The following is a 14,345-nucleotide window of genomic DNA, read 5'->3' on the forward strand; positions in this document are numbered from 1 at the left end:
ATCTTTTGGAATTGAGACGAGAGTAAGGAAAAGAACGAAGGATTGTAGATGGATGGAAATCAAGGGGAAATAAAATACTAAAACATTGAATCACAACTCTTATTCTCACTAGTCACTGTTTTTGTGTTGTTTACTTTTAATGCCCATAGCTTAGGGGTTTTATTAAAGTAGGTGTGACGAAAAAACTAATCAAAGACGATATTTTGTCAATTAATTACTAACAGAGCCATCACATTCTAGGCCTGCAACTGGCTATTTTTTTAATTTCAATTGTATGTTATTTTTGTTTTACTAGTGAAATAACAAGGAAAAATCCATTTCCCAGCCGCTAAATTGACTGTTCAAAATTCATAGTTTTTTTCTCACCATCAGTCTTAAACTCTGTTTCTTGATCAACTTGTGATTTTTCAGCTTATTGACATTAACTGACAAAAACACGATAGGTATATTAAAATATTATTTTAATTTCAAATTACTATTATATCAACGCCCCAGTTGGTTGTTGAAGAAACCTTTTGGTATAAGAAAAACTACACATCAGATTCCTTATACCAGAACACTGAGGCATTCAGCTTTCATTAAATAAAAACTGTAGAAAGGTCGCTGACACACAGGACAGTGACTCCTTGTGAAAAATAACAGTCTTTAAAAAAAGGCTGATGACAGCCACGACAGAATATGTCAATCTCTGAACTTGATCAACATGATGGATAAATCCGTCCTCAGAGAGAACAGCTGAGTGTGTTTGTGAGAGAGAGAGAGAGAGAGAGAGAGAGAGAGAGAGAGAGAGAGAGTTGAGGTTTTTCTGCTAAAACACTGACAGGAGTGTCGACCCGTCTGGGGGGGGGGTCGACGTTCTTTGGTATGTTGTCAGGACAGGTGGGACAGAGCTGGACGAGGGAGCCGCTGCTCTGCCGCACGAGGTCAGATGTCAGTCCACGACCTCTCCCGCGTCCGACTTTGTTTTGGGCTCCTGCCACCATTCGGCCAGGAAGGACTCCTCATAGTCTCCCATCCCGTCAAACTCAGCATCGGGGTTCTCCGAGTGGGCGGCGCCCGTTTCTTCTGGACTCACCACGTCCTGGAAGTTAAACACAACACTCAGTCAAGCAAGTATTACATTCTGTAACCTCCACTCCGACTGGCCAAAGTAATAGTTTTTCCTTCCTCTGCCTATAAATCTCTCACTTATGCAGCCGCCTGATTCAGGCTACACAGTCTCAGAGTCCTCCCCCCCCTCTCTGGTCCAGGCCGAGCTGGGAGGAGCTGACCTGAGTTAAATAGATGTGGCAAAGCCTCAGTGGCCAACACCTCCCGACCACATACCACACGCTGCTGGCGGAAAACACACAGCCCCCCTCCTGCTTTCTCTTCCTTCCCCACTCTGCCTCCCCCTTTCATCCTTAGAGACTTTTTTCCTTTTCTTTTCTGCGTCACATAACCTCATACAGCAGATCTCATTTAGTCTGCTCCTTCAAAGTTAAAGTCTACAGTAAATCCCCCATTTTTTAAACTTATATCTTCTCCAGCTTGATAAGCCAGTTCACTCGTTAAAGTGTCGGATCACAAAAACACTTTTCATATTTATGTACCTGTTGGGTCGTCTAGTCATACAGACAGTTTGGATTTTATCTCCTGAGGTTTTGAGACGTCTCTGAACGTCACAATGGAGATTGTTTGTGCAGTTAAAAGAAAAAACTCAGGGATGGAAATCTGGAAACCTCATCAGATAAATTTAAAACAGCGAGATACCACATGGAGGAAGTAAAAAAGATATGATACACCTCATCATAGTCCATCTAGAATGTGTCATTTTTACTTACACCAATTGGATTATATTTTCTCCACTGACGTACTAGTTCTAACCAGTAATTTATAGCAATAATAAAAACATTCTTCCTTAAAGGTTCAATGTGTAAGATTTAGGTGAAAGGGATCTATTGGCCGAAACTGAATATAAAATAATCCTTGTGATGTTTTCACAAGTGTGTAATTGGACACATTGTTGTTTTCTTTACCCTAGAATGGGCCCTTTATATTAAAATACTTTATATTTACATCTTGAGAGGGTCCCCTCAACGGAGGCCGCCATGTTTGTTACAGTCGTCCAAACTGGCAAACTAAACACCTTTTGAGTTTTTATGACAATTGAAGGCTGCCACAGATTCTCTTTCATGTTAGGAAGGGGAGGGTGTTGACCTGCAACGAGCAACTGCACCACTAGATGTCACTAAATTCTAAACAATGAACCTTTAACATAAATAAAGTTGAATTAACAATGAGATTTTGGTTGTGACCCGTAGCTAACCCGTAGCTAATGCCTGCAACATTAGCAGACTTCAAATATATTGGTCTCTTCTATTGCTATGTTTTAATAGTATTACATATCAACACTGAGACACAAAAATATAATGGATTCTTTCCTGATCCGTACCCCCTCCTCAGAACCCGGTCGCACGAACCCCATCCGAAGCAAATATGCTGGGTCAAAGTTCAACAAGTTGAACATGCTGTGTTTTTCCACGCCATAGGACAAAAGTTCATCACTGATGTTTTTTGCAAAACGTGTGACCAGGCCCTAACACCAAGTTTGCATAATACTGATAATAATCAAACAAATGCAGATGAGAACATAACTTCCACGGAAACCAAACAGAAGTTGTTTCAGGATTGCGACCCCTATTTTTGCATTAATTTGCAAGAAAACCGTTAGTCCTCCCCCAACACAGACACTTCCCTCTAAAATAAACAATTTGACATTGTGTCTAATCACAAAATGAACTGGATTCCAGCTTCATGGTTGCAACACTGGTTTGCATGTGCAGCAGTAGACACGCACCTCGTCGTCTGTTTGGAGGTAGTTCAGTGCAAACTCCAGCATCTCCTTCTGTTTGGTCGTCTGGTTAAAATACCTCTGGGCCTCCTGAAAAACAAACATGTCATCAGCTCGTGTTGTGACCTGAGCAGCGGGAGCAGCTTGTCGACGTTTAATGACACCGACTGAGCAACAACAAAAACAACAGTTTGGCCTGTTTCCGTTCCTGTGTCTGGAGGGTGTAAAGTCCCTCTTACCGTGGGAAAACATTTATTTGAAATTGGAGCTGCTTCAGTGGGTAAAGACATTTATGAGTCAGTTTAGCTACAAGCAAAGCTGGTGCACTGCAGCTGCTGCCTACTCTCCACAAAGCAATAAGAGACGATAAAACAAGTCTGTCTTTATGTGAGTATATGAGTTTCTAATTAGTACCCTGAGGTTGTGTTTATATTCACGGCAAGACCGCTTTATGCTATAGCTGCTCTGCTCTGCTCTGGTCTGGTTTAGTGTTGCCTGCGTGAACCCTCTGTTGCCTCTCAACAATCCTGATTACGTCAGTCAGGCCTGGTTTAAACACAGAGGACAGAAATGTGCAAAATGGATAAACAGTAAAGATATGGAGCCAATATTGTAGCACGCATTTGCAGATTGTGCACAGCAGAGGTGCAGTCAAAATCAGATAAGCTAACTGCAAAGTCTGTCTGAACTGTAATTTTCATCAATTAATATCTTATCAAATACACGTTTATAGATTTATACTTTTACAAATCTGATGAAACAAACGGATTGAGCTACAGTTACACAACTCTCCACACACACACACAAATAATATTGCCCCCCCCAAACAGTATATAGAGGTCCGGACTCACAGGCCGAGGCTGGAAGTCCTGATCCTTGAGGCCCCACTGCTCCTGGTAGAAGTGATAATACTCCACATTCTGCTGCATCACCTGGTCGTTGGGGTCAAACAGGATGTAACTGGCTGCACACGGAGCCGCGTTCTTTGCGTCGTTCACTGTGGAGGAACACAAAACGATCCAGGTCACATCAACGTATCACACTGACAGCTAACTCTCAAAAAGCCTGAATCTGAGTCTTGGTCCTTACATTTATAATAAGAAAACTGGAGGTAGTGATACATTGTGGCCACAAACTTCTCCACAAGGAATCCTCCGACGTAGGGCATCAGGTGCGCCTCACATTTCACCTTACACTTCAGCACATCAGTGTAGAGATCTGACGCATGGAGGAGAAAGTAAGATGAACTGGATTATTTTCTCATATAAAAGATGCCGAAGTGCAGCTATTCTTTTACCTGCTGCTCTACTCACCTGCCAGAGTTGGGTAGAAGTCCTTGAACTCCAAGATCTCATACGAGCCCTCGCAGCCCGCTAAGCAGAGGCTGTATACTTCAAAGTACTGCTTGATGGCCAGCTCCATGTTTTGGGCGCTGCTGCTGAAATCTCCGCTGTTGTAGAGCTCCACGCTCTTCAGGAAAACGCTCTGGAAAACACATAGATGCGATTAAAAAGAAAAGTGACGATGTCTTTAAGAGGCAAACCAGAGAAGGAGAAGGAGCGTCTGCTTCGAGCTTCCAACCTCGTACGGCTGCTCCTCGTGGTCGATGAGATATTCGTCCACGTCCATCAGCGTTTTGTAGTAGTTCATGTTCTTGACAAGGTAGGGGTCATTGGGGTTCTTCTTCAGGAAGGTGTGGGCGGCCGCCACAGCCTTCTTCATGTTATTGAGCTGTGTAGGAGGAGATAGTGTTAAAATGGATATGGCAGTTTTTTAAGGAGGGTTTATAGAAATATGGAACACACTCTCTCTCAATGGCTCCTGTTATTTTGACTGCTCACAGGATAACATGACCTCTGACCCACAAACTCCCACAATTACTAACACATGCAGATGTCAGGGTTCTTTCACATTCAAATAAGAGGTTTGGCCAAAAGGATGAACTCAGTTAAATCCAGCCAACTCTCTCATCAAAAACTTGGTGCTGATAATTGCGGATCTTCGTGGTCATAATACAAATACACGTCATGCAATTCCTGTTTGGCTGCTTCAAATCGTATCATATGAAAGGGAGCAGCAGCTGCAGAGCTTTGATTCAGCTTTTAATTTACCAGATCGTATAAACTAGACGACATCTCTAATTTAAAGGTTTCAGACAACGTATTTTGTGATGAGAGTCAGTAACACAGCCACGTAAAAGGATCACAACAGTCAGAGTTAAGGGGTTTCTCAGGTGGGCAGTTCCCTTTTAATACATCAATAGGAGGACTCTTCTTGAAGCCATAATAACCTGGAGTTCGTACCTCCCTTTACCGGGATTGGCCCCAAACCTACTTTACGACCAAACAAAATCTGCGCATTAGCCTCGTAAGCACAGCTGGTCCTCGTCTCTGTGCGTCTGATGGAGAAGAATAAGGGTCTTGTTTCAGGGGAACACTGACAGAGACGTGGCACATACTCAACTACCGCTCGGTCAGCAGGGGGGAGCAACAAAGCTGCCGTGGAGACTCCACAGGTCGCCCACTGGAAACTTTCCTCTCGGTGGTTCAGACAAAGTGGATGTTCATGGATGGAACAGCTTTAGCTGGGAGTTCGTGCCCTTTACGCACAGAGGCGCTGACGCTAAATGCGCATTAACACTTTGTTCCAATGCGTCATCACACTGAAATAAGTTTATAACGGGAAAATCCCACTTGTATGTACAACAATAACTTTATTCTAGTACAGCTATAGCTTTGAGTGAATACGGTGTCTGGGCCTCCGTTTACTTGGCGCTCCAGTTTTGGGCACAACCCTCTCACCTGGTAGTACGAGTACTGTATGTACCGATACGGCACCCTCTGGTCGAACGTTTCCAATAAATCCCTTCGTGGATACGCGAGGTTAAACACTGGGAACCCCGCCTTGCACTGCTTCAGGCACGCAGCCCTCAGGAGGATGTGGCGCACGACGCGCAGGCTGCTGTCGGCGAACAGGGGGTCGTGGTCCCGGGGGTCCCGGCTCACCGAGCTGCAGTTGCGGCTGCAGAACGCCTCGCTGTCCCGCAGCAGCCGGTGGAGCCGCAGGCTGAGCTCCAGGAACTTGATGCTCTCCCCCCACTTCTGCTGCCCGTACTGCTCCATCGCGTAGCCGTACGCGGAGTCCAGCGGCATGATGTCCTTCTGGGGGAAACTTCTGAAGCTGTACTTCTCATACTGAGCCTCCGCCAGCGCCGGGAGGAGAAGGGCCAGGCACAAGCTGCTCAGGAGCATCGTCACCTCCGCCGGCTCCGGCACACAGGAGACTGGGTGCTGGTCTGAGTGGATCAGGACGCTTCCTCTGTCTTCACCGGGATCTGCTCATGTCTGTCTGCACGTAGGCTGGGATAGCTGCGGTGAGCTGGACGCACAGAACAGCAGCTTCTGGGCACGACTGTCAAAATAAAATACAGTCGTTTACGCATTAGATTGCTTTCATCTTGTCAAAATACGATTTAATTGTCTTACTAGTCTAGTGTAATTTTTGTGGCATGTTAATGTATTTGCATCTTCTACTTTAATTATTTTTACATTATCTGTTTGGTATTTGTTGTAAGGTATCCGAAACTATTATTATTATTATTATTATTATTTATAAATGTTATTAATCAGGGGGAACATCTTTTCATTGGAACATTTATTTTTCTCACATCAGTTTAATGCATTTCCAGGGATATGATTGACCAAAATAAATACTTACATTTGGGCTAAATACTAATTGTGAACCAATGTATTTTTACATATAGTAGCCTCGACTTAATGGCCTTAAAAACAATAATTTGCACATTCAAGGGTTGAAGATCTTGTTGCTTTTCTTGTTTATTATAATTATGCTTGTTTTGTTTGTTGTTCCTGTATAGAAAGTTATAGAAAGGTGCAAGTTATGGAAAAGTGCAAGTTATCTGGTATCTGCAGCTCTGCAGCTGTCAAATTCCGCGCCATCTGACTATTACTTTGAAGTCACAAGTCTGTACTTCCGGTATGAATGGGGTTCACTGAGGGACAGAGACGTCAGTGAGTGAGACAGTGAGTCCAGTTTCTCCTCAGTGTTTTCCATCGTCATTATTATGGATCTCATCTTTTTGTTTTCATTATTTTTATCTATGATTATTTGACTCCCGTTCTCAGACTGGAGATTAAACATTCATACAATTCACTGGATGTGTGAAGAGCTCCTGTATTTTCCACCTGATTGGAATCTGCACCGACATTCCAAGACAATCTTACAAGCTGAGACTTGGGTTTTTCATGCTGCAGAGGTCACATCACCTCTGGGCTAATATCTAATCCCTGACTCTGCATGTTTCATACCCATGTTGCATGACTGATGGAGGCCTCTTCTTATGAGTTGTTTTATAGGAAATCACAGTTTTACATGAGGAATATAAAACAAGGATTCCAGAATGAGAGCGTCAGGACCCTTGTATATACAGTCTGTGGTCAGTACACCAAAAGGATAACTTCAGATGATGGTTAGACACGATATGATTCTCATACGTGAGTGAACTCATGGTTCCAGGCCTTTGGGCCAGGCTTTACACGTTTGCAGAATTCCATTAGAAAGTGGGTGGGGGCCCAGGGGCCACTCCTCCTTATCATCATCTTCCTCCTGCTCCTCCTCCTGCTCCTGCTGCAGCTCTGTGGACTACAAGATCCAAGAGAGGCGGAACAAGGCAGGAAGTTTTGTCCTTCTTGTTCAAAATAAAAGCACTATGTGTCAACAAATCAAGTTTCAAGTTGTAAGTTAGCACAGGCTCAATAAAAAGTGTTGGACGAGAGGAGCATGCCAGCCCAACTTTGCAATAAGAGCAAAGTCACAGAGAATGTACAGTCAGAAATTGAAGAAAACTTCAATAAAGTTCAATGTAGAAAAATTTTATGAACTGTTTGGTTTCTCTATATTTAAACTGAATTGAATACGATTTTTATACATTCATTTTTTTTGGCATGGTTTTTGTGAAGCACTTTGTTACTTTATTTAGATAAGTGCTATGCAAATAAAGTTAATATATTTATTTATTTTATTTATGGTTATCATTAGTAGTAGTAGTAGTACTATAAAAAACGAATATAATAGAGGATACAAATTTAAAACCAAAGTGGGATGTTTATTCTTTACAAGTATATGTACTGTATATATAAGTCCTTGTACATTTTTCAAAGGCATGTAAACTAACCCTTTATTGCAACTTTTGTGTTATCAATAACTTATTGCAACATCCATGTATTCTTGCTTTATTTTTTATTGTTGATGCATTGAATTTCTTATGCTATTCTCATTTTTTTTATTTTATTTTAAGCTTAAATTCTATATAACACATATAGTACTTGGTATTCTCTCTTCAGTTTTACTTTTGTGGTAGTTCAATTTCCCTGCATGAGATCAAAAGACTTAATCTTATCCTGAAGGTTATGGTTCACAAACTTAGCTTTAGGCTGCTGACCCTTATACAAATGTTTGCATCACATTCATTATCGGAAACTTTAACCAGCATCGCAGCTATTTTTAGTAGAGTTCACAGAAAATAAATGATTATTTCAACAATTTCTCTAATTTTACACTAAAATAATATCTAGATTTAGTTCCTCAGCTCTCTGATGGCTTTTATTTTGTAACCGGTAACCAGAAGTACTTCATCTTTTTTCCAGCACACTTCACTCTAAGTCCCAGAACTGGCTGCGGTTCCTCTCTCTGCACTCCAGCCGCAGCCCCCTCGCTGCAGACCGTCCCTGAGCCGAGCGAGCTTCCGCAGTCCCCGTCACATTTTCCGGATGGATCTGCTCGGACCCTCGGTGTTGTTCCTCCTCCACGTCCTCTCCGTGCAGTGCATCCCGGAGCCCTTAGTGGACGTGGACGTGGATCGGTACCACATCCCCAAGGTTTGTTCCCGGGAGGTTCAGACAGAGGATTTCGTCCGTTATCACTTTAACGGGACTTTATATGCGGACGGGAAGAAGTTTGACTCCAGGTGAGAAGGCGACATTTAACACAACTCAGTCCAGACTGCTTTCATGAACACTGTCTGCAAAACTTACTCTGCGTGTTTGTTTGTTTTTACGAAGAATGTTTAAACTCAGGAAGGAGCAGTAACTGCGACGCTTCAAAGGAACATCAAAGCAACACAATAACGCGAAAGTCCCGCTTCAGTTTTATGTATTGATATGAACTGTCCCTCAGAAATGTTCATGTTTTCAGTGCAAATTAAAATTCACAGTTAAGCGTCATGGATGCACAAGCTGCGGAACACAGAGGCGTTCTCAACCTTGCGACTGCGATGGATGTAAATTCAGACACGATTCACTGCAGCTGAGATAAGAGCTGCAGACGTGTCAGTAACATGGATGCATTTATCTGTGGAGGTTCAATCATCCAGAGATCAGTCCAAATCGATGTCACCTCAGATTAACATCAAAATGCTGGATTTTGGTTTGTATCCACAAATTAATTGTGGGTCGTTTTGTTCAGCTTGTAGAAATGTGTCACCTCGCGACCAACAAGCCCGTACATGTGGAGTTTTTGGCTGATTGTCAAATTCCAATGTCGGTATATGAAGTTATGAACTGATGATAAAAGAATTGCAGTGATTCCTAAGATGTAGTTATCAAACCCTTGTGACAAAGAAATGCAATTTATGCTTAATATTTTACAGTGTAATGATACATTGTTATCATGAAGACATATAAAGAAAAAACTGATACAGCCAAATAAACAGAAATTTATTTTTTTCAGTAAAATGTGACCACAATTTTTTTCATGAGAATACAAGTTTTCATGTCTTTGACATACTCATGTTGGCTCTCATATAACTGGTGAATCATAATAATGCCATGGATGGATGGATTTATCTTTATCACTTTATCATTGTTAGGGTTACATTACAGAAAATAAATAATACAATATCAGTAAAATACAGAACAAAAATATGTTAGAATGCTTTGTAATCACAAAGAAATATAAAAGGTAAGTGGTCTGTATTTATAAAGTGCTTTTCTAGTCCTGATGACTACTCAAAGCACCAGTTCTACATTCACCCATTCACAGTCATTCATGCAGTGCATCTTGGGGTCCTGTGTTTTGCCCACGTACACTTTGTCATGCAGAAAGGGGCAGACCTATCAGGAAGGTCGGCATCGAACGTCGACCTTCCTGATAGAGGACGACCCCTTGAGTGGCCTTTGCCGTCTGAGTGGCAGAAACAGCATAAACATAGCTGGGGTTATTCAAGTCCATACTGATACTGTTCCTTCTCAATAAAATATGAGTAAAGGATTTTCAGTAGTGATCTGTAGACATTAAATCCTCTCGAGTTGAGAGATGTGGTTGGTGTGGATGGAACATTGGATGATGACTTCCTGGTTACATCAAAAGTTCTTGGCATCACGTATTGAGCCTGCAGAACAACACTTTAAGTCTTTCTTTACCAGGATTCATACTATTTTGATATTTCCACTTCACATTGTTTCTCACTGACTTCTCCCTTTACCATCTACAGTCATGACCGAGGCAAAGCCTTCATCAGCCAGGTGGGCCTGGGCAGACTCATCACAGGGATGGACCGTGGTCTTCAGGGCATGTGCGTCAACGAACGCAGGAAGATCACAATCCCCCCCCACTTGGCCTTCGGGAGCATAGGAACTGGTGGGACAAAGACGACCGCAGATGCCGTCACTGCACTTTCCTGTTGACCTTTACCTGTGCTAATGAGGATCTGTGCTTGTCTTGACAGGTGGTGTAATCCCTGCTGATGCCGTGTTGGTGTATGACGTTCTTCTGCTGGACATCTGGAACAACGAGGACAAGGTCCTGATCCGCACCCTCCACAAACCCGCCAGCTGCAACCGCACCACCGGGGCATCAGACTTTGTCCGTTACCACTATAACGGCACCCTGCTCTCCGGTGAGGCCTTTGACTCCAGGTGAGACCAAACACGTCCTGCACTTACAATGACGTCCTGTCGCTGTCTCTGCTTTTCTCATCAACTTTGACCTGTGTTTGATTCAGTTACTCGAGGAATAGAACCTATGACACCTACTTGGGACAGGGCGACCTCATCAAAGGTATGGACGAGGGTCTCCTGGGCATGTGTGTTGCTGAGAGACGGATCGTCATCGTCCCACCCTTCCTGGCGTATGGAGAGAACGGCTCTGGTACGAAATCATTTTATTGATAAGGCTGTGGCTTGGGTCTGAACATTTTTATTTGACCAAACAATAATTTCAGAGGCCATATTAAACTGTTAAAATGTTGTTTTTAGATGTTTAAATGTAATTTTTCTTACACACAATAACTACAATAGTGAATTAATTCATGTTTCAACAGTCTTTGACAAGGATTTAGCTTTTGCATTTGTTGAGTTTTAATGGTGGATTCAAAGCTTTGTTAAAGCAACACTATGCAACTTTTTAACCTGAATATAGCAGCTTCAAAATTAGTGTGTTGTTACTTTGGTTATCAGGTAAGATCTCCTGCAGGAGGAGCGTGGTATATATTTTTTAAAGCAGCACCTCTTCTGGTTCAAGTTGTCGGGGATCATAAGGAATATCCTCAGTCAGCTCAGTGAGTAAAACCACGTAGTCAGAGGTCATCAAACTGACACGGAGCTCTACAGAATTAATCCCCATGTGCGGCTATAGAGGGCGCTGCTGCTCAGTAAAAGTTGCATAGTGTTGCTTTAATCATGAGTAATATAAAACAATGCTTCATTAAAATATCCCAAAACAACTAGATCTATTTTATACAGTATTTTGTCTAATTGTGTACTTTCATCATCCAAAATATTTCTTACAAACCCACAGAAATCTTAAATGTTATTCAAGAATGAGGGACGTTTCATTATGTCCCTTTTTAATCCCTTCATATCGGCTTTACTTGTGGCTCTACTGCCTCTGCTATAACCTCCAGGGCAAAAAAACACAGTTAGCCTGTTAGGCAGTCAGCTGTTTGTATTGGTTACTCATAATGGATCAGGATTACTGATTGACATTTGGTGTGAATGAAACTTTAACACATAAACTCATCCCTGAACAAAATGTGTGCCTAAATTCGTGTCAGGTAGACTTTCATCTGCAATGGGGGTGAACAAAACAACTCCCATGATCCCACACTGCTTCACTACATCCTCAGACTAGGTCTTCTGTTTTCATTGAAAGACCCCTACCTACTTTCAAAGAAGGCAGCCACTGGTTTCACTTCATCTCTGTACAGCTATTTTAAGCATATTTGACTAGAACAGACCTGCAGCTCTTGGCTTTTCTCCTCCCCAAAACAGGAACTGCGGTGCCTCCTCAGGCCACACTGGTGTTCGAGGTGCTGCTGGTGGACTTGTTCAACCCCAAGGACGACCTGATAGTGGAGGTGAAAGAGAGGCCGGGGCGCTGCACCCGCAGGACCATGACGGGTGATTACATCCGCTACCACTACAACGGCACCTTCCAGGACGGCACGGCTTTCGACTCCAGGTAAACCCGGGATTTCTCCGCTGTCAGAAAGCGATGGAGGCGTGAGTAAAAATGAAAGCTGACTGTCACTCTCCTCTCTGCAGCTACCAGCGTAACAGCACCTACAACACGTACGTTGGGAAGGGATATGTGATCCAAGGGATGGACAAGGCACTGCAGGGGCTGTGCATGGGAGAGAAGAGGAGGATTACAGTTCCTCCTCACATGGCGTACGGCGAAGACGGAGTTGGTGAGTTTGATGCAGACTATCAGACTGGAACAACAAACCACTAAGTCTTATTTAGGTTTGTCACACTGCTCTGTATTTATTCTTCTGCCTGTAGGAGACATCATCCCTGGCTCTGCCGTTCTCGTCTTTGAAATTCACGTCATCGATTTCCACAACCCCAAAGACCCGGTGAAGATTAAAGTTACCCACAAGCCTCAGGACTGCAATTTGATGAGTGAAGCCGACGACCTGATCCAGTATCGTTACAACTGCTCCATGATGGACGGCACCCTGCTGTACTCCTCGTGAGACCCCTCTGCTGTTCACTCTGCTACACTGCATCCTCCTCCTCCCAGTTCATGCATGTAATCATCACTGGCTCCCTTGTCTGACAGATAACAGTGGCCCTAGAACTGCAATTATCATACGTATCAATGTCAACACCACGTAGGCTTTTGATATAAGTGGAAAAGTTTTTATATTTAGTTTTGGTTTTAATGTGGAAATGAGTAGTAACATGTTACACGTCACTTTACAGGGACCATTACGAGTCACCTTCCACCACGACTCTCGGAGCAAACAAGGTGATTCATGGTCTGGAGGAAGGTTTGCGTGGCATGTGCGTGGGGGAAAGGAGGGAGGCGATCGTTCCTCCCCACTGGGGGCATGGTGAAGATGGAGGTCAGTCATTGGATCTGTGTAGACTACATCCTGCACACATTTTTTGCTTTTTACCCTGAGTCACAGTTTAACCCTCTGTCTTGTGGTTCTCTCCAGCCGGAGGAGTCCCCAAGAGCGCTGTGCTCTTCTTTGAGCTGGAGCTGGTGGAGCTGCAGAAGGGCGTGCCCGAGGGCTACATGTTCGTGTGGCTGGGAAACGGACCCGACCCCCTCTTTCCTGCTATGGACCTCAACGGTGACAAAGAGGTCCCTCTAGAGGAGGTACGCAGACGCTCAATGGGTATCAGCAGACAACCAAAGTTATTTCAACAAACAGCTAAATAATTCTAACTCTCATTTTCTCCAGTTCTCCTCCTTCATTATGATACAAGTGAAAGAAGGCAAAGGCCGACTCCGGCCAGGGGTCGACACAGACAGCATCATTAAGGACATATTCAACAACCAGGACCGAAATTCAGATGGGAAGATCGTAGAAGACGAGCTGAAAGAGCAGGTGGAGGAACCAGTGAGACGAGATGAGCTTTAAAAGGACTGTCAGTATTTTGAGTGGTGGTAAGAAACGGGCCTGGGGTCCCACTGTTGTCTTAGCAACTGTTGTGCAGTCACTTTTGAGGATGTTTCAGATAATGGACTTTTTGTCCTTAAGGCATCAAAGTTTGCTTTTCTAGATTCTATTAAAACATCTGAACGACATCCCACAGCTGCAGCATCAGATCCATATTTACAACACGGGAAAATATTAGAATTCACCGGGTCGCCTACATCAAAGATGTATTTCAAAATGTGAAAGAAATATCTGTAATGGAAATATGTTCAACTCCAAGAGGCCTATTTTACTTTCAAAACTACTCAACAAACATTTGGGCGTGGCTGATCTTCCACAAGACACCATGTTATATAAATTTGTAGCCAATATTGTGCCTGACATTCACTTGATATACAAATGATTAAAACCACTGCTTGTACAGGTTGTTGTTGTTGATGAAAACTTGTTGCTAGTTTGTATAGTAATACAAATTGTACAATAAACTTTTATATTACAGAATACCTTGTGCGACATAAAATAAACTGTTTTATAAAAAATTTAAAAAAGGGACATCTTTCTTTTGTCTAGTCACTCTGTTCATGCATCTGTGGATCACTTCAA

General features: G+C 43.0%; 2 protein-coding genes across 2 annotated transcripts; one reads left to right on the forward strand and one right to left on the reverse strand.

Annotated features, from left to right (window-relative positions):
* Positions 1-444: 444 nt before the first annotated feature.
* p3h4 (prolyl 3-hydroxylase family member 4 (inactive)) lies at positions 445-6,156 on the reverse strand. The gene is made up of 7 exons (XM_061090232.1): positions 5,635-6,156; positions 4,415-4,564; positions 4,147-4,318; positions 3,923-4,051; positions 3,685-3,830; positions 2,840-2,923; positions 445-1,081 (listed from the first exon to the last, which is right to left on the reverse strand). Exons 1-7 carry the CDS (start codon positions 6,082-6,084, stop codon positions 932-934), a joined length of 1,281 nt encoding a protein of 426 aa, XP_060946215.1. The 5' UTR covers positions 6,085-6,156; the 3' UTR covers positions 445-931.
* Positions 6,157-8,614: 2,458 nt separating this feature from the next.
* fkbp10a (FKBP prolyl isomerase 10a) lies at positions 8,615-14,248 on the forward strand. The gene is made up of 10 exons (XM_061090127.1): positions 8,615-8,819; positions 10,344-10,489; positions 10,578-10,767; positions 10,854-10,999; positions 12,121-12,310; positions 12,394-12,539; positions 12,634-12,823; positions 13,057-13,199; positions 13,296-13,459; positions 13,545-14,248. Exons 1-10 carry the CDS (start codon positions 8,623-8,625, stop codon positions 13,722-13,724), a joined length of 1,692 nt encoding a protein of 563 aa, XP_060946110.1. The 5' UTR covers positions 8,615-8,622; the 3' UTR covers positions 13,725-14,248.
* The last annotated feature ends 97 nt before the right edge of the window (positions 14,249-14,345 follow it).

The sequence above is a fragment of the Limanda limanda genome, chromosome 17 (genome assembly GCF_963576545.1).
Source record: "Limanda limanda chromosome 17, fLimLim1.1, whole genome shotgun sequence".
Classification (NCBI taxonomy): Eukaryota; Metazoa; Chordata; class Actinopteri; order Pleuronectiformes; family Pleuronectidae; genus Limanda; species Limanda limanda.

Coding starts and splice junctions, on each gene's coding strand:
- p3h4 (XM_061090232.1), bottom strand. CDS start 6,084: ATGCTCCTGAGCAGCTTGTGCCTGGCCCTTCTCCTCCCGGCGCTGGCG. Junction 4,319..4,414: donor ACGAGGAGCAGCCGTACGAG/GTTGGAAGCTCG, acceptor TGTGTTTTCCAG/AGCGTTTTCCTGAAGAGCGT. Junction 3,831..3,922: donor CCAGTTTTCTTATTATAAAT/GTAAGGACCAAG, acceptor GTTCCTCCACAG/TGAACGACGCAAAGAACGCG.
- fkbp10a (XM_061090127.1), top strand. CDS start 8,623: ATGGATCTGCTCGGACCCTCGGTGTTGTTCCTCCTCCACGTCCTCTCC. Junction 11,000..12,120: donor GTATGGAGAGAACGGCTCTG/GTACGAAATCAT, acceptor TCCCCAAAACAG/GAACTGCGGTGCCTCCTCAG. Junction 12,311..12,393: donor GGCACGGCTTTCGACTCCAG/GTAAACCCGGGA, acceptor TCCTCTCTGCAG/CTACCAGCGTAACAGCACCT.